This window comes from Epinephelus fuscoguttatus, linkage group LG13, assembly GCF_011397635.1.
Source record: "Epinephelus fuscoguttatus linkage group LG13, E.fuscoguttatus.final_Chr_v1".
Lineage (NCBI taxonomy): Eukaryota > Metazoa > Chordata > Actinopteri > Perciformes > Serranidae > Epinephelus > Epinephelus fuscoguttatus.
In genome coordinates this window covers 38,877,904-38,900,593 of record NC_064764.1, presented here as the reverse complement: position 1 = coordinate 38,900,593, position 22,690 = coordinate 38,877,904, and the positions used below count along the sequence as shown (strand labels likewise).

The window sequence follows — 22,690 nt, the reverse complement described above, 5'->3', positions numbered from 1 at the left end:
AGTGACACATTTTACATCATCAGTTGTTCCGAACCTGTCTGCTGGTTTTCTAAACTCTGATTCACTGACAGATTTTGTGTTGGTTAAAATCTGCAGAGTCAGTATGTGAAGCACTGTCACCATCACACAGTGTGTTCAGTGTGTTTGTGTGTGTGTGCGTGTGTGTGCTAGCAGCCTCTCATTCTCGTCTGTTTGCCTCTCATTCCTCTCTGCACTCGTTTATTTTTGCATGCTGCATGCGCTTTGTTTCTTTGGCGCTCCCCTCAGATGCCCAGGTGGTGTCGAACGCTGCCAGTAAGTAAAGCCTGACAGGACAGTGACTACACACTGTTATTTTTAATTGTGTGTGTGTGTGTGTGTGTGTGTGTGTGTGTGTGTGTGTGTTTGTGTGTGTGTTCCTTGCCATATGCTTCTAGTGGAAAGTGCCGCCTTCTGTGTTTCCCATTCACTTCCTCTTCTGCTGAGTAAAGGCCCCCACACACACTGTTGCTAAAGCACAATTACGATTTAAAACAGTGAATTCAATTAAATGCAATGGAATAAAAAAGGTAATGAAATTATTAAAGAAACAACAATGTATTAAAACAAAATCATTGAAAGCCCCATTTCCACCAAACATTTTCGGCACAGTACCTTTGGAACCAGCAGTAACCCTTCAGACATGGTACCTAGACCCTCGGTGTGTTCAGACAGTCCTCTTAAATGTGGGCGGGGTTGTTGTCACTCACTGCTCCGTCCAGCACTCACTGTATTTCCTCCTTTGTCAGTCTGCACCTGGTTTATCGTCCACAGAACGAGGCTGCACGCCCACATTTTCACAACAAATAGAACAGGCTGCAGTGAGAGTCTCTCTCCATGGGATATTTAAAAATAGCAGCTTTGTGCATTTAGTCCTTCGCAGGCAAGCTCAGGGGTTTAGTGTTGCTGTAGCCCACAGGAACGACGCTCTGTGATGCTTTTTTTTTTTTTTTTTTTGTTCTACAGGTGAGGATTAGAATATACGCACATAACTCTTGAAGATCCACTCATTACTAAAAGTGTGTGTCATATAAAAACTAAAGTGATGGTCAAAGTTGTCACAGTGAAATTTAAGGTGTGCTGATGGATTCACGTCATCAACTCATGCATTGAGTAACATTACAAGTTAACGTTCCACCTTAAAAGTTGTTATTTTATAGTTACAGGGAACAGGGCTTTAGGGTACCTAGCACACAGATCTGGTGTGCTAGGTACCCTAAAGCCCTGTTCCCACTGTAAAAGCTGTTCATACTGTGGAGAGTTTTATTAGTAAACTGTAACTATAAAATGAAAGGATGTTTTGCTGCCTCTCACAGCAGCTGGAGTCTGAGAAAAAATAACTTCATTCACTGGGCCGACTGCCGGCAACTTTTAAGGTGGAACGTTAACTTGTAATGTTACTCAACGCATGAGTTGATGACGTGAATCCATCAGCACACCTTAAATTTCACTGTGACAACTTTGACCATCACTTTAGTTTTTATTGTCTTTATTGGATGACAGACACTTTTAATAATGAGTGGATCTTCAGGTGTTACGTGTATATATTCTAATCCTCACTTCCTGTGGGCTCCAGCAACACTAAACCCCTGAGCTTGCCTGAGAAGGACTAAATGCACAAAGCTGCTGTTTTTAAATATCCCATGGAGAGAGACTCTCACTGCAGCCTGCCTGTGTCGGCCAGTCTGTATGTCCAGAGTGTGATCACTGAGTTTGTACATGGTATCTTTCTCAGTTTCTGATCTGTCTCTCTGCTCGCAAAGTTTTCATCATGTTTCTCTCAGTTTTCTGTTCTTGTCTCAGACAGCTCGATCACACAGTGTGTAGGGGCCTGTAGGATTTCTCTTTCAGTCCTGTATGTGGTCTCTTCTCTCCATCACCCTCTCTGCCTTCATCGATGTCTAACACCCTCTGTTACTCCTCCTCCTCCTCCTCCAGGACGAGTCTCTCCAGCGGCTGCAGAAGGAGTCTGAGATCCTGCAGAAGACCTACGCTCACTACTTCGACCAGACCATCATCAACAATGAGATTGACGAGACCATCAGGCACCTGGAGGAGGCCATTGACCTGGTGTGCACCACCAGCCAGTGGGTCCCCGTGTCCTGGGTCTACTGACCTGCAACCCTGACTGACACCACCTACACCTACACCTCCTCCTCCTCCTCCTCCCCTCCCAGCAACAACACCTCAGCCAAATTCCCATCATCCCCTCTTCAGAATAAGAAATTAAAAAAAAAAAACGATTAACAAAAAAACGACGGGAAACCTCTCTCTACACTGCACTTGATTGAGAACCCCCCTCAGCGTACTGTGAAAGCGACCACAGCATTCAACCGAACTCCTCCTGAACGCCGCACCAACAACCTGTGGCAGCCGATTATCGGACTCTTGCCCTGACAGACGACCTAGTCATAGTGATGTATAAAAACAAGAGTTTAAACAAAAGTGAATATTGTCATGTCTGTACTAGCTAGGAGGCAACATTTTTGTAGATGTTTGTTTTAAAGAGACAGTACTGTGTCCCATCCTCCCATCGCATTGTAGTCCTGTTGGGTGTTGTAGTACTAAACCATCTGTAGAAAGACACTGTCAGTGGGTATTCTGTCTGTCGGCAGACTGAAGTAAAAGCACACAAACACACTGCAATGTCTTCTCATCTATAGATCATGTCACCGGCCCTCCTTATTTATTCATTCTTGTTCTTTTCTGAGCTGTAACACTGGGTTACATCCTCCCATCATCCTGTTGTCAGCCCTCAGTACAGCTACTTTATCTCACACCTTTCTACCTTCCTACCTGCCAGGTACTGTCTCTTCTAAATAAATCCATAAATAATGTTTTAGAGATTTGAATGAGGTTATCATGCATGTGGACATTTGCAAGCTTCCATGCTGTCAGTCAGTCAGTGTTCCCCGTGTCCCTCTGTAAACCTCTGAGAAAGAAAAGAAGACAAAAATATATACCTTAAAAAAACATTCCAGCTGTTTGGAAGACTGAACTCAGCCGAGGGAAGCAAGAGGGGCAAGAAAAAACTAACAGCGACGGAGCCGGACGTTGACTTGACACCTATGCACATCCCTTGCATTTCGGGTGACATTTCTAAACCACAGATTTATAAAAAAAAAAAATAATAATAATAATAATAATGATGATGATAATGATGATGATTGACCATGTAGTGAGATGTGTTTGTAAAAAAAAAATCTAATAAAAGTCGATTTTTCTCTTTTTGATTTGTCATACACAAGAAAAGGAAGAATTCCACCTTATTCCTCATTTTCCATTTCAGAGATGTGATGTCCAAGAGTATTAATGTTTCAATCAAGTTTAAAAATCAACGAGAGATGAAATGCTGATTTTTATTCTGAAACTGTGTAACTGTCTACAAAGGAAGTGTACACTATACATTCTGCAAAGGTGACGACTTTGCGAGGGAAGAGGAGGCATCTGATTAACATGTATATGAATATGACAGAATGACATACAAACTGCCCCTTGTGTAAATGACTCTGCAATGATACAAGCTCTTCAGTATGAACAATTTTTTAAATATATTTCCTTTTATGTGTTGGAAAGTGAACCTTTGAGTGGCTCTCATTTTTTCTTTTCCACTGGCACAAACATCTCAGACTGAGCAGAGTATCACAGTATCAAGTCACAATATAATATGTAATCAAAATCTCACAAAAAGTCATAGTATGTAGTTCAAAGTTTAATTAAAAAGTCATAGTTTAATATGTGATCAAAAATATCAGAAAAAAAGTCATAGTATAGTATGTCGTTCAAAGTTTAATTAAAAAGTCATAGTTTAATATGTGATCAAAAATATCAGAAAAAAAGTCATAATATAGTATGTCGTTCAAAATTTCATAGAAACTTCATACTGCAGTATGTCATTCAAAATTTCATTTAAAAAAGTCATGTTTTATAGTGTGATCAAAATATAAAAAAGTCATAGTATAGTATGTTGTTCAAAATATCATAAAAAAGTCATAGTATAGTATGTTGTTCAAAACATCATCAAAAAGTCATAGTGTAGTATGTCGTTCAAAATATAAAAAAGTCATAGTATAGTATGTCGTTCAAAACATCATAAAAAAGTCATAGTATAACATGTCGTCCAAAACATCATAAAAAAGTCATAGTATAGTATGTCGTTCAAAATATAAAAAAAGTCATAGTATAGCATGTCGTCCAAAACATCATAAAAAAGTCATAGTATAGCATGTCGTCCAAAATATCACAAAAAAGTCATAGTATAGTATGTCGTCCAAAACATCATAAAAAAGTCATAGTATAGTATGTCGTTCAAAATATAAAAAAAGTCATAGTATAGCATGTCGTCCAAAACATCATAAAAAAGTCATAGTATAGCATGTCGTCCAAAACATCACAAAAAAGTCATAGTATAGTATGTCGTCCAAAACATCATAAAAAAGTCATAGTATAGTATGTCGTTCAAAATATAAAAAAAAGTCATAGTATAGCATGTCGTCCAAAACATCACAAAAAAGTCATAGTATAGTATGTCGTCCAAAACATCATAAAAAAGTCATAGTATAGCATGTCGTCCAAAACATCATAAAAAAGTCATAGTATAGTATGTCGTCCAAAATATCATAAAAAAGTCATAGTATAGTATGTGGTCCAAAATATCACAAAAAAGTCATAGTATAGCATGTCGTCCAAAACATCACAAAAAAGTCATAGTATAGCATGTCGTCCAAAACATCACAAAAAAGTCATAGTATAGTATGTCGTCCAAAATATCATAAAAAAGTCATAGTATAGCATGTCGTCCAAAACATCACAAAAAAGTCATAGTATAGCATGTCGTCCAAAACATCACAAAAAAGTCATAGTATAGCATGTCGTCCAAAACATCACAAAAAAGTCATAGTATAGCATGTCGTCCAAAACATCACAAAAAAGTCATAGTATAGCATGTCGTCCAAAACATCATAAAAAAGTCATAGTATAGCATGTCGTCCAAAACATCACAAAAAAGTCATAGTATAGCATGTCGTTCAAAATATTAAAAAAAAGTCATAGTATAGTATGTTGTTCAAAACATCATCAAAAAGTCGTAGTATAGTATGTCATTCAAAATTTCATTTAAAAAAGTCATGTTTTATAATGTGATCAAAGATCATCAAAAAGTCATAGTATAGTATGTTGTTCAAACTATCACAAAATGTCTTGGTGTACTCCACACAAACGGGCTCCCCCACACTGGGTTCATAACAGGAACCCTCTTGCTGTGAGGCAACAATGCTAACCATCACAAAAAAATATTCATAATAATAAATAAGCTTTTTTTTTATAAGGAGGACAACACACAAACACACAGTGAGGCAGAGAGGGCACGCAGGGACATGGTGACAAAAGGCAAACAGAGTGGAAGAAAATGGATTATTGAGGGCAAACAGGGTCGTTAACTGAATCAAGAACTGCACAGAAAACATGCCAAAGAAATGACACAAAGCAACATGCAACACACAAACAAATACAGTCAGATGAACAACATTGTGATATTACTGAACTCACTAATCTCTGTCCCTGTGACTGCATGACTATATTTTGAAGCTGAAATGTTTAATCAAAATCAATCAGTCGACTGACACAAAATGTCACTATTTCTGATAATTTTTATTTTTTTTTTGTCTTTTTTAAATATTTGCTGAGCATTTGCTGCTTTTCTCATTCTTATTACAGCAAATTGAAAATCTTTGGGGTTTGGACTGTTGATTGGGACAAGAAAAAAGAAGAAGAAGAAGAAGAAGAAGAAAGCAATCTGCAAAACAATCAATAAAAAAGTGGCGTTTAAATGGATACATATCAACAGACCAGCAATCAGAGACAGCATCAACTCAAAAGTCACTCAGATGCCTTGAGGAGAAAATGAAAGTGGTGGCAGCTAAACTTAAATATAAAAAAGTCAGTATTTAAAATTGCCTAGAGTTAATCATATGATGCAAACCATGAAGTGCATATAATTCCTGACATCTCTCCTTTCATTTCCTGTCGTTGTTCTGCTGTAATAAAGGCATTAAATGCACCCAAAAATATTTCATAAAAATATATTTTTTACCATGAGGAATGTAATGATCTTTTTACAGTTTTTTTGCAATGCATCATTTAAATGGAACGAATCAATCTATTAATGGAGAAAAACAATCCACAAAACAATAATAATGACAATAATCATAATTCACAGTCCTAAAACTGACTTTTAAAATTTTAGAAAATGTCACGCACACTGAATACAAAGTCCTGGTTCAGGTGGATGTGCACTCGGCTGACCTCCGAGTCAAGTGCTGCATTTTGTGATTTCAATCAATCCAAGTGAGTGATTAGAACAAACGGCAGCCTGAACACGGTGTTTTACTGTTGCGTAATCCTGCAGCATTAACGTGAAAAAAGAGGCAGTGGTGACAGAGGACAGCTGTGTTTCACTTTGCTTTTTATGAAGTATGGTTTTGAAATTCATACGTCACCTTAGCTGGATGGAGACAGGCTAATGTAGATACCACTGTGAAATACTGAAGATAATAAGACTGAGAAATTACTCTCCTAACATACTACTACACATGTTAGGAGAGTTCATTTTTTGAAGTCCCTCTGTGCAGAGTTTGCATGTTCTCCCCGTGTCAGCGTGGGTTTCCTCCAGGTGCTCCAGCTTCCTCCCACAGTCCAAAGACATGCAGGTTAATTGGTGACTCTAAATTGTCCGTAGGTGTGAATGTGAGTGTGAATGGTTGTCTGTCTCTATGTGTCAGCCCTGTGATAGTCTGGTGACCTGTCCAGGGTGAACCCTGCCTGACCCACAACCCCTAACAGGATAAGCAGTTACAGAAAATGAACAGGAAATCACCTGTAAAAGGAAGCATGACCAGTTTGTCCTACAACACACCTGTGAAACGCAAACCAGTGGCTACATAGACAACAGTGACCTCACTACAGTAGCCCTTCTGTGACACCTCTGTCATTTCAACCAGATGAATTAAAAACATCCTGAACGCACTCCCTGCGACGTTCCTGCAGAGGTCTGGGATTAAAACCAGCTGCATTAGATCCAGCTCCCCCAGTTGTCTTAGTCCCAGCCTAATCCCACATTAAAGGGCCAACAGGCCAGCGTGCAGATTAACCGGTGTTCACCGCTGAAACGGGTCGACTCCTCGACCGAGGCTGAAAGGAGTTACTGAGCAGGCACGTCAAAAGTTCAACAGCAATTTCTTAATTTATTTATTTAGAAAAATATATCATGTGACAGAGCAGTTTGTCTAATAATACCACTGAACTGGATCACCGGCTGTCTGAACCAAACTACGTACATTCACCAGGGTAAGACGAAAGCAGTGGCTGGTGTTAGAACAGGGATGATCTTTATCAGCTACACAGAACACATCAGTTTATACAGAGAAACTCTGAAATATGCACAACATGTTGCAGATTGTGATACACCTGAAAGCTTTCTTATCACACAGAGAAGTGAAATGCTTTGACACTACTCCCTCCCCCGTCCACAGCCTGACATATGGCAGTCACACCCCCATATACAGAGAGGTCACGTCCATATGGGGAAAACAGTCCAGTGCACCGGAGGCAAAAGCAACGACAAAGTCCCTCCATTACGCCGTAGCACACGGAAGCAGCGACGACACTGAGCCGCATGCAATAAGAAGATTAATGCATTTATGGAAAAGCTGCAGAGCTGAATGAACAGAAACGAGCAGAGGGGACATCTGTTTAGGAGATAACTGCGGGAGCTCTTATCTCCTTTAACTTTACACATAGATGTGAATGGAAATACAAAAAAACACTCGTAACAGACTACGTAATGCTACGAATATTATATAATATTAATTAAAATTGAGCATTATGCAACAGAAAGTGTAGGTTTACATATATGAGCATGTCGCCACAGTCGTTTGAAATCAACACCCGCGTCTGTGATCGTAGAAATCCTGCAACTGTACAGCTGTTTATGAACCAGGAGGACAGATTTGCATCAGTTATGTAATCTATAAATATCATAGATTATTGTATAGAACCAGCTCATAGATGCTGCCATGTCAATGTCAGTCTTTCCTCTGAAGATAGCTGAGAATAGCCCATGCCTGCATTTCACATGAAACAATCCCCAATCCTAGGTTTGGCAGGGCAGACTCACACCAGCAACCACACCTGAGAGGAAGCGTATTCCTCCATGCTTTCATAGAGAAATGAAAACATCTTTTATCTCATCGGCAATTTCAAAAAAGCTACTCCTTGTTGTTTCAGAGGGTCAGGAAGCAAACCCCATGTCCATTTCCACTCTTCTCATGTGCAAGAAAGACAGTAATTAATATCTAACTGGCCAATCAAACCAAAGATGAGCCACACTGCAGTGAAGCAGAGATATGATTGGCTCGCCTCAGCCCGTCGCCCTCCGACCCCTGCTGAGAGCTGCCCCTCCTCAGGCTCCAGCAGGGTCCCGTTGCGGAGGCTCTCTGTACCGTTCCCCATCTCCTCTCTGAGCTCCTGCTGGAGCAGCTTGGAGATGAGGCTGTTGAAGCGGTTCTCTGTGGTGGAGATGATCTCTGACGAGGCTGTGGTCAAGTTCAGCTCTCCAGGGTCCACACATGTGCCGTTCACCTTGGTGAAAACCACCTCGCTGAGATCCAGCCCTGCCACGGAGGACGGAGAGGCGCAGGGGATGTCCCGCACCAGCTTGTAGCTTTCCATCCACTCCTTCATCCACTCGAAGGAGCAGTCGCACTCCCAAGGGTTCCTGAAGAGGTAGAGGCGGCCCAGGAAGTAGATGGGCTGGAAAACGGGGAAGGGGAGGGTGGTGAGGTTGTTGCTGTTCAGGTGGAGCGTGATCAGGCTGGTCAGGTTCTCAAAGGTGCCCTCCTCGATGTTTACCAGCTGGTTCCTGTCCAGGTACAGGACCTCCAGCTCCACCAGGTCACTGAACCACGTCTTGGACACGTTGGTCAGCTGGTTTCCCCCGAGGTTGAGCATCTTGAGGCGGATGAGACCCTTGAAGGCGAGCCGGGGCAGATCAGACAGCAGGTTGTCGTTGAGGTAGAAGTTCTCCAGCCGTACGAGGTCCTGGAAGGCCTGGTCATGGATCACATTGATGCGGTTCTCCTGGAGGTTCAGGTACCTGAGGTAAGAAGAAGACAGACACATTTTAGTCTGCTTTCAGACCTATAGTCGTCTCCTTTGGTCTGAATCAGGGACTCATGTTGTTCCAAAGTTGTATAATTGCCTAGAGTTGGTTGGTGTTCTCACGGCAGCATTTACAAGAGGACCAGATCAAATGCCTTGTGTGAGAAAGCTGCTCTTGATTGGTCAGAATTTCCATGTGGGAAAAATCCAGGAAGTAAAGCAAACGTTGAAGAAGAGTACACTTGCAAGATAAATGTGACACTTTCTAATGTCACAATGGAGGGACAACTACGCAGGTTGATTTTAGCGCTGCTCATCGTGGACTATATTGCTGTCATTGTTCATTTTAGTCAAAGCATACAGTTTGAAAACGAGGCAAACGCGGCTCCAACTAGAAAACAATGTTTTGATGCATTGGATGTGCTGAATGTGCATATTAAGGCAGTACAGGAGGAGGTGCACATTAATAATCCAGGACTGGAACATGCTCATGTTTAACCCAAACAATGACTGAGACCACCTCTTCAAGAAGGTGTCAGTCCAGTTGTTTTGGTGCACACCTGAGTGTGATTGCTGTGTTCACACCTGCCCAAACGAACCGCACTGAGGGGGCAAACGAACTTGAATTTGATTGGACTGAACCAAACAGGGCAGGTGTGAAAGCACCTTTAAAGACTGAACTGATGTCAGCACATCCTCAACCACACAAGATCAAAAATATTAATACTCTCCAGAGATCCCCCTGATACCAAAACACACACAAAAAGGAAAAGCACAACAAGAAAGACAAATGTTCTCCACATTAACATCACAGAGAAACTGAGCTGTAGCAAAGATACCAAAACTCAGAATTCTTCTTTAAACAAATTTTATGGGCTTTTGAGGGACTGAAATGTTCAGATATAAGGAGATGGCAGAGTTAAAGTTGGGGTAGGGAGTTTCATTTTGGCATCTTGGGCAAAAATCTTGGGCAAAAATCTGTTTTTAGGCTTTAGAAAATCTAATCCATGACAGGAGACTCAGATCATTTCAGAGAGAGGGTGTTCCTATTGGCAGCTCTACAAATACAGATACTTGTGATCCTTTGGAAAGATTGATTCAATGGAGACGGAGAATCCTGCAGAGAAAGTTGCTAATCCACCTTTGGCAACACCTGCCTACACTGCAAAGCAAGCCAAGAAAGAAAGACGGACTGATCAAAGAGAGTCTAAAAGAGAATCTGACAATAAACAAAAAAAAAGTCAGTATCAGTGAGTGTTTCAGAGATGGAGAGAAAATGTTGCTAATATTTCAACCAGAGCCAAAGCCTCACAGCTGCGACTTTACATTTTAGTTTATGTAGCTAACATTAGCTAGAGTGTCCTCCACCTCACTCCCCGCCGCTACAGACCACCTCAGTGGGAGCAGAATGGGCAGCAGCTCCAAAAGCAGACCCCTTGTCAGCAGCTGCAGCAACCCGAATCCAGCCAGCTCGAACTCCAGATCCAGGGTACGGACGGCCCCGACTACCTGCTGGATCACGAAACTTTCTGTTGCTGCTGTTACACAAGTAAGACCCAACACTGCTGCTGGCCCCCATCCGACTGTGACACCTGGTGCTGACTGAATTTGAGCTGCTACAGCCACAGACTAAAGGTTGGTCTGATAAACTGATAAACAGAGAGACAAAGCTGGGCAGGGAGGGGCCGAGAGCAACTTTACAATGAAATAAGATTAAATACATCTATGTATGAGAAACACTGGGTTACTGTATGAAGTGTGTGCATATGCCTGTGGTTGTCTGGTGGAAGGGGCTTAGGAGGATGGTGTCTTTTCAAGTTCTGCTTTTTTTCATTTTCCAGATTTCTGCCCACTCCAGCTTTAATTCTGCATCACAAAATATCACCTCTAATTACACATTCAGGCTTTAACATATGTAGACTATATTAATTCCTGCTTGTAGCTCTGTGAGTTAACAACACCCCAGCCTGTGACTCACCTGAGACTACCCAGGCCCAGCAGGGAGTTGTAGGCCACCGCCTCGATCTTGTTCCTCTCCAGGTAGATGTGAGTCAGGTTCTCCATGCCCCTGAAGGCTCCGGGGATCCTCCTGAAGTTGTTCTGGAAGCAGAGCAGCTCCTTCAGCGCCGTCTGCTCTATGAAGATGCGGTCAGGGATGTTGAAGAGGTTACAGTCTGACAGGTCCAGGCGCACCAGCTTCTTCAGTCCCGTGAATGTCCGTGTGTGAAGGTAACTGATGTACTCATTGTGCGCCATCTTCAGCTCCACTAAGTTGGCGAGGCCCTGCAGGACAGAGGGGGGTTAAACATGTAGTTTCACAAGGTGCTTTTCAGTCTTACAAGACCCCTTGTAAAACTTCAAAGCTTTAGCAGAAGTGCTGTCAAGAGAAGAGATTTCACAGCACATAACACATCAGTAAGAAAAATACTGGTTCACATGAATTTCCGTAGAAATTTGGGCGAACAAACAAGTGACTGTTTCTGGTGCAGATCTGGATTCATTTCTCTGAGAGGCAGTTCACTCCAAACATATAATCCCACTGAAACCTAGTGGTAATCATGCAGATATTTTTGGTTTTATATATCTGCTGCTCAAAGCACTGGAAAAAAGAACATATTATATCAGGAAGTTGTTTCTGCATGAAGCTATTTTGGCTCTTCAAATGTAATTTTGTGATGATTTGAGCACGACCATTTTAATTTCATTCACATCCAGTGTGAGCTGCAGCAAATTTCTCAGCAGCAGATATCTCAGAAACTAGGCATATTTTCAGGTGGGGTTGTTTTTGTACTTATCCATAGTCAGTGTATTACATACAGTAGGTGGCAGTCGGCTTGCCCCCAGTTTGAAGAAGCAGGCTGGAGTCCAACACGGAAGCTCATCAATGCTGTGGATGGGTGCCAGCAACAAAACATATTTTAGCTACCCTGAAGAAGTTCCACCAAGTGTACACTATATTAGGAGTATTTTTATTGCTTTCCCTTTCAGGCAGACAGCCTGTTGTGGTACAGAAGCCATTAACAGCTTCAGTTCCCCATCTATGCTCTCGTCAGAGCCACCAGACTCCATTGACAAAAACAGTCATTTTAACTTGCTGAACACAGGAGCTGCTGGTCTACTGCTGCTTTGGTGAGTTCGTTTATTTGTATTATTGTGTGACTTTAGTGAATCCGAACTAACCCTTTTAAACACCAAAGTAATAAAATGGCACAAACAAACTAACTGATTGAGGCAGCGGTAGACTAAAAGCTCCTGTGTTCAGCAATGTTAAATCACTGTTTTTCTAAATGGAGCCTGGCTTTGAAGAGAGCAATATAACACCTTCATTTTCCAGTAGAAAATAACTGTCTGACATTAAGGTACAGCAGGGAAAATATTCTAAATATAGTGCACACTGACACTGATATTGATTTTTCTTTTAGGTGGGACATTTTTAGGTGGCTAAGTACATTTTGTTGCTGGCCCCCATCCAACACAGTACATTGCTGAGCTTCCATGTCAGACTCCAGCCTGCTTCTCCAAACTGGGGACGTGCTGACTGGCATCTACTGTATGTAATATATTGTCAATCGATAAGTACCTAGTACAACCCTACATCAAAAAAATCTGAAGTCTCCCTTTAACTGTCCACAACGCTGGATGTCACTATGTGTAAATAAATGTTAGTTTGTTTGGTGCTTTGGATGAACTGACCTTGTTTCTCAGGAGCTACTTGAGATCCATTTACTAAATGTGCATTTTTAAGGAATTATTTGTTATAAAAATCGAGAGAATAATTCAGCCTTGACAGAGTGTGTGTGCTCTTTGAGTGTTTTCTTCTCAAGCAGTTTTCACTCTGCTGGAGGCCATCACAAAAAATGCAAGCCAACCTTGTAGTTCATGTTATGAAAACCTGCATGTCACAAACTATTACTCACTGACAGAACAACATGTACAACTCCTTCAGAAGGTGCAGTCTGTAGACGTTGTTCTTGTCTTTTAAGAGGAGTAAATCAAATAAAAAAATGGAATGACAACATCTTACTGTTCTTTTTTTCCAGTACAGATCCTAAAAACATGCTATTTGTTATTTTTGTTAATCTTTTAAATTGACTTGACTCCAGACACATTTTAGAGTACCATCTATAATAATATTTTGTTTAACATGGTTTTCCCACATAATAGTAAAAAAAAAAAAAAAAAAATCAAAAAAATGTACAAGGTTGACTGGTTAATGGGCAGCGTTCAAAAAGCAAAACACACCTTGAAGGCTCCGGGGGTGATGAAGGAGATGTTGTTGTGGTCCAGAGAGAGAGACTTGAGGGAGGGCAGGGTGCCGAAGGCCCTCTCTGACAGGAACTTGAGTTTGTTCTTGTCCAGGTTGATGGCCGAGGCCTCGCAGGGGAACTCTTTGGGCAGCTCAGCCATGCCGGTGCGGTCGCACAGCACGCTGCAGCTCTTCTCCTGAGTGCAGGTGCAGGACGCTGGACACGCCCGAACACACGCCCACCGTGCCAGCACCGCCTGAGGCAGCAGGCACAGCACAGAGACTGGAGGAGGACAGAGGGAGAACAAATATCAGAACAGCTCTGCAGTCAGGCCCAAATACTGAGCTGCAAAGAACCACAGGAACCAAACAAGACAGGATTCTTCAACTAAAACAACACACATGGCCATCTGAAATGTGTACAGATTATATCCACAGCTCTCTGTAATCCGTACTCTACTGCAGCATCATCTGATTACTCGTCAGTTTTTCGGAACAATGCGACCAATTTCCATGTGGGCTGTTCAAATATGAGGACAGAAATCATTTCCAAAGTAGTTCAGGACTAAAAACTTCCATTTAATTATTTCAAATCGACACTGGAGTTCGAAATCTGTGCTTCCCAAACTTATTGTTGTCATTGAGGTTGAGAAAATGTCCCCCCTGTCTCAACACAAGATCTGACTGCATTTTTATCAACACGTAAAAATACTGTGGCTACAAGTAACAAAAGAAACCAACTTGAATTTATTGGAATAACATTTTTGTTTCGTCTTAGTTTCTGTTGTGCAGTGACAAATTAGTCAAAGGAAGAGTACATCATTTTGGGAAATACACTTATTTGCCATCCTGCTAAGAGTTAGAGGAGAGGATTGATATCACTCTAGTGCCTATATGAAGCTACAGCCAGCAGCTTGTTAGCCTAGCTTAGCATTAAGACTGGAAACAGCTAGCCTGGCTCTGTCTAAAGGCAACAAACTCCAGAGATGGGACCAAGTCACACATGTGCAAGTCTCAAGTAAGTCTCAAGTCTTAACCTTCAAGTCTCAAGTAAGTCCCAAGTCATTTTTTCTTGGGCAAGTCAAGTCAAGTCACAGGTTATGTCAAGTCAAGTCAAGTCAAGTCCTGTAATAGGTCAAGTCAAGTCCAAGTCACCTTATTATTGTAATTTTACCTGGAGAATCTTGTCTTCGCTATATATACACCTCATTAACTCAGCTGTTCACCCAAATCAACCTCACATGCTGTTTTTAACTAAAAGTTACTTCATTTATTCCATTTATTTATTCCATTTTAAATTATATTTACTTGCTTTGCTTAGTTTTAAACCCATATTTATGTCATGATCTGTTTTTAAGCAATATCTACTTTGTTTACTAGTGTTGTAGCATGTAATAATTACTCAATTTTAAAACCATTACTTCATTTAGTCCATCTCAAACAGTATTCGCTCAACTTTACAACCTAAGTTACCTGGGTTACTCAGTTTTAACCAAATTTTAGGTGACTTCATCGCTGCAATGTTTACTTTGCAGGGACGACCCCCATGCGCGAGCACACACACACACACACACACACACACACACACACACACACACTAACCAAGGCAGCGGCCAAAATCACCCATTTAGCTCATTTAACCCTGTGTTGCTCGTTTATAAAACGTCCAGCTGGTCTTGTGATGAGCCAGTCAGAATGTTCGCTCACGTTTTCTGGGGTTAATGTTAGCAAATAAATTAGTATAAATTAAATAAATAAATTACTCGCGGTACCCCTCCCGCTGACATGTTGATGCCTATCTGATATAAGAGGGCGTGTTTCTCCAATAAACACGTAAGGTACATAGAGAGGGCATGACTGATTGACAGGGTAGTGATCCAATCATGACAACGCCATTCTCAGCCTGCGCTCCTACCGGGTAATCGATATTTTTATATTCTAACTGAAAACATGATGTGAATAACACTCAAATCATTCAAGTCATCGTGTCTGAAGTCAAGTCAAGTCCCGAGTCTTTAACTTCCAAGTCCGAGTCAAGTCTCAAGTCTTTTATTTTTTGTCAAGTCAAGTCACAAGTCATCAAAACAGCGACTCAAGTCGACTCGAGTCCAAGTCACAATGACTCAAGTCCCCATCTCTGACAAATTCCACCAGCACCTCTAACTAGAGGTGTTCACAAGTCAACCCGGACCCCAAGACCTGAGACCTGAGACCTGACCCACGACACGTACAGGTTTGGTTCTATGTTTAACAGTGTAGAAACATGGCGGTGCAACATGGTAATCTCTGTAGACGAGGACCTGCTCCCTAACGGCTCATACTAAGGGAACAAAAACAATGAATCTTATTTTCAGGTGATTATACACCTTGTTATATTTGATTTCTGCAAATATATCCCCCTAAATCCTACACACTGGACCTTTAAGACAACAGATGAAATTAAGTTTTTATCGCTGATTAAGAGAAAACAGAGAAAATTAGTTTTGAACTCGTAACCATTAAGGCTTCTGTAGCTACCTGTGTTTGTCTGCTGGATTGCATAACACAATTGAAACCTTTAAAACAGCTACTAAATGAACCTTGTGAAAGTAGTTTTTAAGGCAAATATTTTACTTAACTTTTACTCAACATTTCCCCCCAGTTTAGATCAATATGAATTTCACAGATTCTGTCTCTGGTTCTTTACCCCACTGCTCCAACAACACTAAGAATCTGCAGAAATCTACAACCACCTCAGCACCAGTAAATAAAAAAAGACCCAAACATGCTGATCAGCTCCCGTGGTCGCGGCTCACCAAGATGTAACGCTCGCAGCGACACAAGGACAGTGATGGAGTAATGATTTGATGCTTGATGGCAGTTCGAGGGCTGAACTGTCTCTTTGCCAGCTGCTGGTGAAATGATGATGTGATTAAGACAGAACAGCTTACATCAGAGATTAGCCCCACAACAATAGGTATTGTCTGTGCCTGCTGGGATTTCACCCTCCATCCAGATCGCCCTCGCTCGAGTTCGGCCCTGATCAATCAGTCAAATCAATCCGTCTATCAACACAGGTAACCCAACATCTCAGGATGGTTCGTCAAAAGAAATCTTCCTGAGCTTATTACCGTAAAGCTTCAAATAGTAGCCCAGGCTATTGCTTAAATCACTGAACTCAAGGCCTTTAATTCCTTTTATGCAAAAGTATATAATAAGATGTATAAAATTCTTTATTTGAAAATTTAAAATTTCAATTAGAAATAATTCATTTAATCAAGCTCTGACATACGAGGCATCGACAGAGAGAGCGTCATGACACTGTTTTGATTCTTGCAGACTTAAGGAATATGAATAAGTTACTGGGTAATCAAGGAATGGACTCGTTTTTTTGACTTCATGACAACTTCGAGTCACCATTTTTTTCGTCATGCCAGTAAATCTGGATAAATCACGGTCGTCTTAGGCGCTCGTGGTTTCAGTAAAATGAACTGAATGATTGAATTGAGGAGAATCTAACCAAGCTAACGATGTGTAGCACCAAACTGACCAAACTTTAAACATTTATATTTCTATGTGTGATCTAAACAGCTAACGTTAGCTCAAGTGTGTAGCCAACAGTCTGTTTTACACATCAGAAGAACTTTGGTAAAAATGAACTGCTTGGTAACGAGACCAGGCTTCTAATTGAGACAGGCGTTTATCTGTCAAAATGTGTAGCCACATCGGGCTGCTAAAAGGGACTTGGTGTGTAATTGAAGTTTTTAGGAGGATTTAAGGTGTGAGGTTTCTTTCACAGAGACGGTATCGTCTGTTTTACAGCAGAGGTGGTAAAAAAAAAAAACAAACAGCAGAGGAGTGAAGGGATTGAAACTGACCAGTGAAAGTGATGACAGTCATTACTGTAGTCTCTCATCTGGGACATGCCAGGATTAACGGAGGTCTGAAACGGCACAAAAAGAGCACATCAGCACTTAAATGATAAACTGCTGTGAATTATATAAATATGTGACAAACAAAGGCAGCTGCTGGAAGTCTGGAGGTGACTGCTGTAGCTCAGTTTGACTCTTTAACTGTTGATAACAGGGAGAGTCATTTACAGAATATCAAAACTGTGAGTGCCAGATATGTATCTAACATGCAGAGGTGGAGGCGACATACCTGCAGATCTTCCCCAACAGCTGCATCCATGTGTGTTAGAAGTCACGCTCCAAATATTTGTCCATGTGTCCATCCTGTCCGTCCCGCATCAGTCTGCACGGTGCACCTTCAACGGCACAACTGATGCTTCAGCCTGACACAGTTCTCAGTGAGAGTGGTTGTGTTTTTACACTTCATCCTCCCTCCGTCACTGTGTGTGTGTGTGTGTGTGTGTGTGTGTGTGTGTGTTCCATAATACACACATAGCAAAAAGCCATCTCTTAATGGCAGTCAAATCCCCTGGATGGAGTGATGGAAGGAGGGGTGGATGGTGATGGAGACGGGGATGGAGATGGGCGGTTGGCAGGATTACAGAAGTAAAGCAAAGCTCTCAGATCAAATGGCCGAGTCAAAGCGGTAACTTACCAACACACACACACACACACACACACACACACACACACACACACACACACACACACACACACACAGCATGAAGTTGGACATGAAACTTATCAGAAATGCAGATGTTGAAATGGATTAGAGGATCAGTGCACCATCAGCGGTGTGATCTGATGTGAGGGGCGATCAATACAATGTGTGACATAAGATTACTGTACTGTCCACGCTGTATGGACGGACATCTTTCTACACTGAGCAGAGAGAGTTCACTCAACTCCCGGAGGTGGAATGTAACTAAGTACATTTACTCAAGTGATGTATTTAAGTACAAATACAAAGTCACATTCAGACCAAGATCTCATTTATAATATAGACATAGAAATATAATAATGAAATAGCACAACTTCAGAGTCTCAACAGTTCAGAGTCTCTGTTGTCGTTCTTTGTGCCTCATAATGTTCCACACATGTTTAGTAGGAGTCAGGTGTGGACTGCAGACAGGTCAGACTAGTACCTGCACTCTTTTACTATGAAGCCACGCTGTTGGAACATGTGCAGAGTGTTTCATCGTCTCGCTGGAATCAGCAAGGACGTCCCTGAAAAAGACGTCGTCTGGATAGCAGCATATGTTGCTCCAAAACCTGTATGTAGCTTTCACGAAACAAGAAGTTACCCATGATGCCATGGACACTAACAAACCTCCATACCATTACAGATGCTGGCTTTGAGCTTTGTGCTGGTAACAGTCTGGATGGTCCTTTTCATCTTCGGCCCGGAGGACATGATGTCCATGATGGACTCATCAGACCACTTTGTGTCAGTCCATCTCAGCTGAGCTCAGGCTCAGAGAAGTCGACGCCGTTTCTGGATGTTGTTGATATCTGCTTTTCACTTTGCATGGCATTTGTAGCTGCAGCGATGACCTGTGTTTACCGACAATAGTTTTCCAATGTGTTCCTGAGCCCATGGAGTAATATCTAGAGCAGAATGACCATCCAAGGAGCATGTGTACACATCATTGGCCTTGGCTGGCAGAGGACTCAACTTGAGTTTGATTTAAATGACGTTAATTTGTTAACTTAGGTTCAGGAGCAGGGCCTCGCCTCAGCCACACCTCTAACTACCTGCCAAGCCTACTTACACCTGGTTGACCCATCCTGCTCTGATTGTCTCAGTTTTCTCAACCCACGCTCCCTTCACTTCGTCCCTCATCTTTTCGTATTCAATCTGGTGCACACCTCTCCCATGTCTCATTCTGTGTACTCTCTGGGGGGCCTGTGATCAGCTCGGGAGACGAAACTCCCGATCTTCCGTACATCCTCCCAGATCAACCTATCAGAAGACATCCCTCTTCCACCTTCGTCCCCACTTACATCCATTCACCAGCCCTCAACAACAACTACACCTCCTGAATTACAATGAAACCTTTACATGACAGATTGTTGTGGTGTGGTCTTTGCTAGTGAACTGGTCCTCGCCAGTTTGTTCAGTGCCGTTGCTGCCAGGTCAGGGATTCATGAGCACTTGGACATTCGGCAGGTGTTCCGGTACATAAACCTACTGGAGACTTAAAGAGTCATTCAAAAAATTTTGCCCATCACTGGTGGAAATACTTGATTTTGATCTGTCAGAGCCAAAGTGATGTTGCTACACTCACTGCTCACAACAAGGTCTGTGATTATCCTGAGTAACCAGGTCATGATTTCTGGAAAGAGACATTACTGTTGAATTGTTCAAATGTATTTTGGCACTCTGGGCACCTCAAGCTGAGTGCCATCTAGTTCCATTATATTGGAGAGAAGGCAGACATCTCTACAGCTGATATCTCCAACATTCGGCAGCTCACACCAAAACTATCCAAACTGATAAACAGCTCTACAGGTGAGAGACAAAATGTGTATTTTTGATTTTGGGGTGGACTGTCCCTTTAAGTAAAGGGTCTGCACACATCCTCCACCACTTCAATGTCCCTAAAATATTACTTTCAAAGTGACACAGTTATTATACAACAGGGTTTTAATGGGTGTCAGTGGCTCAGTGGTTATGAAACCTACTCAGCACATTAGAGACCATGTGACCTCTCAAGAGTAACATGAAAAAAACCTTCCAAAATTGGGGTAAACAGTTCTGATGCAGGATGAAAGAGATGTTAACCGGTGTTCTGTCTTTTCACCGCCTAAAAGGCTCCCACAGACGGCCCGGGTACAGACCATCTGTAGAGGCATCAAATACAGGTCAGCTTCCTTTTTTTTGTTGGTCATTTTACCCTCGTTTCACCAGAATGTGTCACTTTAAAGTTCAGCACACATACCATAATCTCTGCACATCTGGTTACCATGGGAGGAGACGACTGTGACAACCGCCTGGATCTGGGTCGTCTGGGGGATTCGGCTCACCTGGTCTGACTGCCTGAAACAGACACACACACACACACAGCATCTCGCTTCTAAACCATGAGCGTTAATGTGTTGGGGAAACACTTCACACAGTGTTTTCAAACCTGGCTGATTTTACCTTCTTTACAGCAGACATTTTGAGTTGACACGAAAACAGGTGTTACTGAAAGCATTAACAATGGCTCTGTTCTATTCGAGTGTCCCGGTCGCCATGACAGCAGGGATGGATTACTGAACAGGGCCTACCGGGCACAGACCCAGGGCCTTAAGTGTCAGGAGGCCCTCTGCAAAATGACAAATTAACATGTACCGACCAGGAAGAGATTCAAATTACCACAAAGACACACAAAATAACTAGAAAAAGACACAAAAAGACCTCAGAGACACAAAATGTCTAAAAAAATTACCTTGGAGACACCAAATGTCCACAAAATGGACATCAAAGAGACACAAAAATACACAAAATTACCACAGAGATACAAAACAACTAGAAAAAGACACAAAATGACCACAAAGACACACAAAATAACTAGAAAAGACACAAAAAGACCTCAGAGACACAAACTATCCACAAAAGACACAAAATTACTACAAAATGTCTAAAAAATTACCTTGGAGACACCAAATTCCCACAAAATGACCACAAAATGGACCTCAAAGAGACACAAAAAAATACGCAAAATTACCACAGAGATACCAAACAACTAGTAAAAGACACAAAAAAGACCTCAGAGACACAAAATATCCACAAAAAGACACAAACTTACCACAAAATGGACCTCAAAGAGACAAAACAACTACAAAAGGACACAAAATGACCACAAAGAAAACAAAATAACTAGAAAAATACACAAAATGACCTCAGAGACACAAAATGTCCACAAAAAGACACAAAATTACCACAGACACACAAAATTATCAGACACAAAATAACTCGAAAAAGACACAAAACGTCCACAAAGAGACACAATTTGACCACGAAATGAACTGCGAGACACAAAATGTCCACAAAGAGACACAAAACAACCTTATAAAGACAAAATTACCACAAAAAGATGTATATCAACTACAAAGAGATGTAAAACCACTGCTCAGTCCTTGTGTCTTGCTCCTGTGTAGGAGAGACTGTGGGGCCCTCTGTACATCTGTGCCCAGGGGCCTGTTGTCTCATAGTCTGCCCATGCATGACATGAACCTGAAACTACAGCATCTTAATGACACTTGGTCGACATTAAACTCTTTATTTACGCCTGTGTTTTCCTACTGTCAAAATGTCTTCCATGTATAATTAGTGAAGATCAGGTGCTGCTGACACAGAACATGCAGTTCATGTTTGATCACCCTGGAGGTGTTGGATGGGGCTGACGTCACACTCATGTTGAAACAGGAGAGAAACACACAACAATGGGGGATCTAAGGATCTTCTATCATGTTTAAGAGGCCTGCTTGTTGCTTTTTCTGGGATGGACAAGGTCACAGTGAGCCTGACCTTTGACCACCAAAATTTAATTGTTAATTTTCCCCGTTAGATATTTTTGTTCACCAGAATGGGACGGACAACCTGGAGATGATACCTCAGGCTACGACTATGGCCAGCACAGGGGGCATAATGATACAGGAATAAATTTGGAAAATAAATAGGGGGGAAAACCAAGTGCAAAATAAATACATTAAAAAATCTATAAATATTCAAAATTTAAAAAAAAAAAAATACAAAAAAATTCCCATTTAAAAAAGGGGGGAATTATAACTAAACATGGGCATTAATTCAAAGGTAAATAAAAACAAATATCAATTTATGTCACATTTATTAGTTAATGCCCAGATTTTTTTTTTTTTAATATTATTTTGGTACATTTAATGGCATAAAAATGTGTTTATCTAGTCATTTATTTTGGCATTTCTCATGTCTTCAGGTGTTGCACTACATTGTTATTACTTAGGTTCTTGTACCAGTCTTTATTTTAGTTGAACAAAAGTAAATATAAAACTCCTGTCCTGGGGTCTCATTTATAAAACAATGAGTAGGATCCATCCTAAAAATGTACATACGAACAAGAGCCAAAATGGTGGGCACTAGAAAGCATTCGCCAATTTCCACTCTCCAAACTGTTGGTAATGTTCTCGAGCCAAAGTTTCTCCCATCAAATCTGTTTTTGTAGATCACAGTATCTACGTGAGAAGCAGCGTACTCCTCTTTCAGGCCTTGTTTTGTGCGTACACAGCGTTTATAAATGAGACCCCTGAGCTGCACCACTGGAGCAGAAACACTGAATCAAATAAGGCGACACAGTAAATACCCGTCAGTTCACTGAGCTCAGACTGTTTGTGAAAATAACACCACTGACACAGA

The 22,690-nt window shown here is 41.4% G+C and overlaps 2 protein-coding genes across 15 annotated transcripts in view; one reads left to right on the top strand and one right to left on the bottom strand.

The window, feature by feature from the left end:
* Positions 1-3,581, top strand: part of caska (calcium/calmodulin-dependent serine protein kinase a) — a 215,243-nt gene extending 211,662 nt beyond the window's left edge. For 9 of the 14 annotated variants that reach the window (XM_049593352.1, XM_049593361.1, XM_049593357.1 and 6 more), the window contains one exon: positions 1,957-3,580. In XM_049593352.1, coding sequence (XP_049449309.1) covers positions 1,957-2,133 — 177 coding nt within the window. In that variant the 3' untranslated portion in view covers positions 2,134-3,580. Of the gene's footprint in view, positions 1-1,956 lie in introns of all 14 variants that reach the window. The other 5 variants (XM_049593351.1, XM_049593363.1, XM_049593358.1 and 2 more) reach the window with 1 other exon arrangement.
* A 4,347-nt stretch (positions 3,582-7,928) lies between these two features.
* On the bottom strand, positions 7,929-17,299 carry nyx (nyctalopin). The gene is made up of 4 exons (XM_049593371.1): positions 17,278-17,299; positions 13,417-13,703; positions 11,153-11,457; positions 7,929-9,169 (listed from the first exon to the last, which is right to left on the bottom strand). Exons 1-4 carry the CDS (start codon positions 17,297-17,299, stop codon positions 8,341-8,343), a joined length of 1,443 nt encoding a protein of 480 aa, XP_049449328.1. The 3' UTR covers positions 7,929-8,340.
* Positions 17,300-22,690: the final 5,391 nt, after the last annotated feature.

Excerpts from the sequence above, each read along its gene's own strand:
- nyx (XM_049593371.1), bottom strand. The coding sequence starts at position 17,299 with ATGACTGTCATCACTTTCACTG. Across the intron at positions 13,704-17,277 it reads GACTGTCATCACTTTCACTG|TCTCTGTGCTGTGCCTGCTG; the intron begins GTCAGTTTCAAT and ends GTCCTCCTCCAG. Across the intron at positions 11,458-13,416 it reads TCACCCCCGGAGCCTTCAAG|GGCCTCGCCAACTTAGTGGA; the intron begins GTGTGTTTTGCT and ends TCTGTCCTGCAG.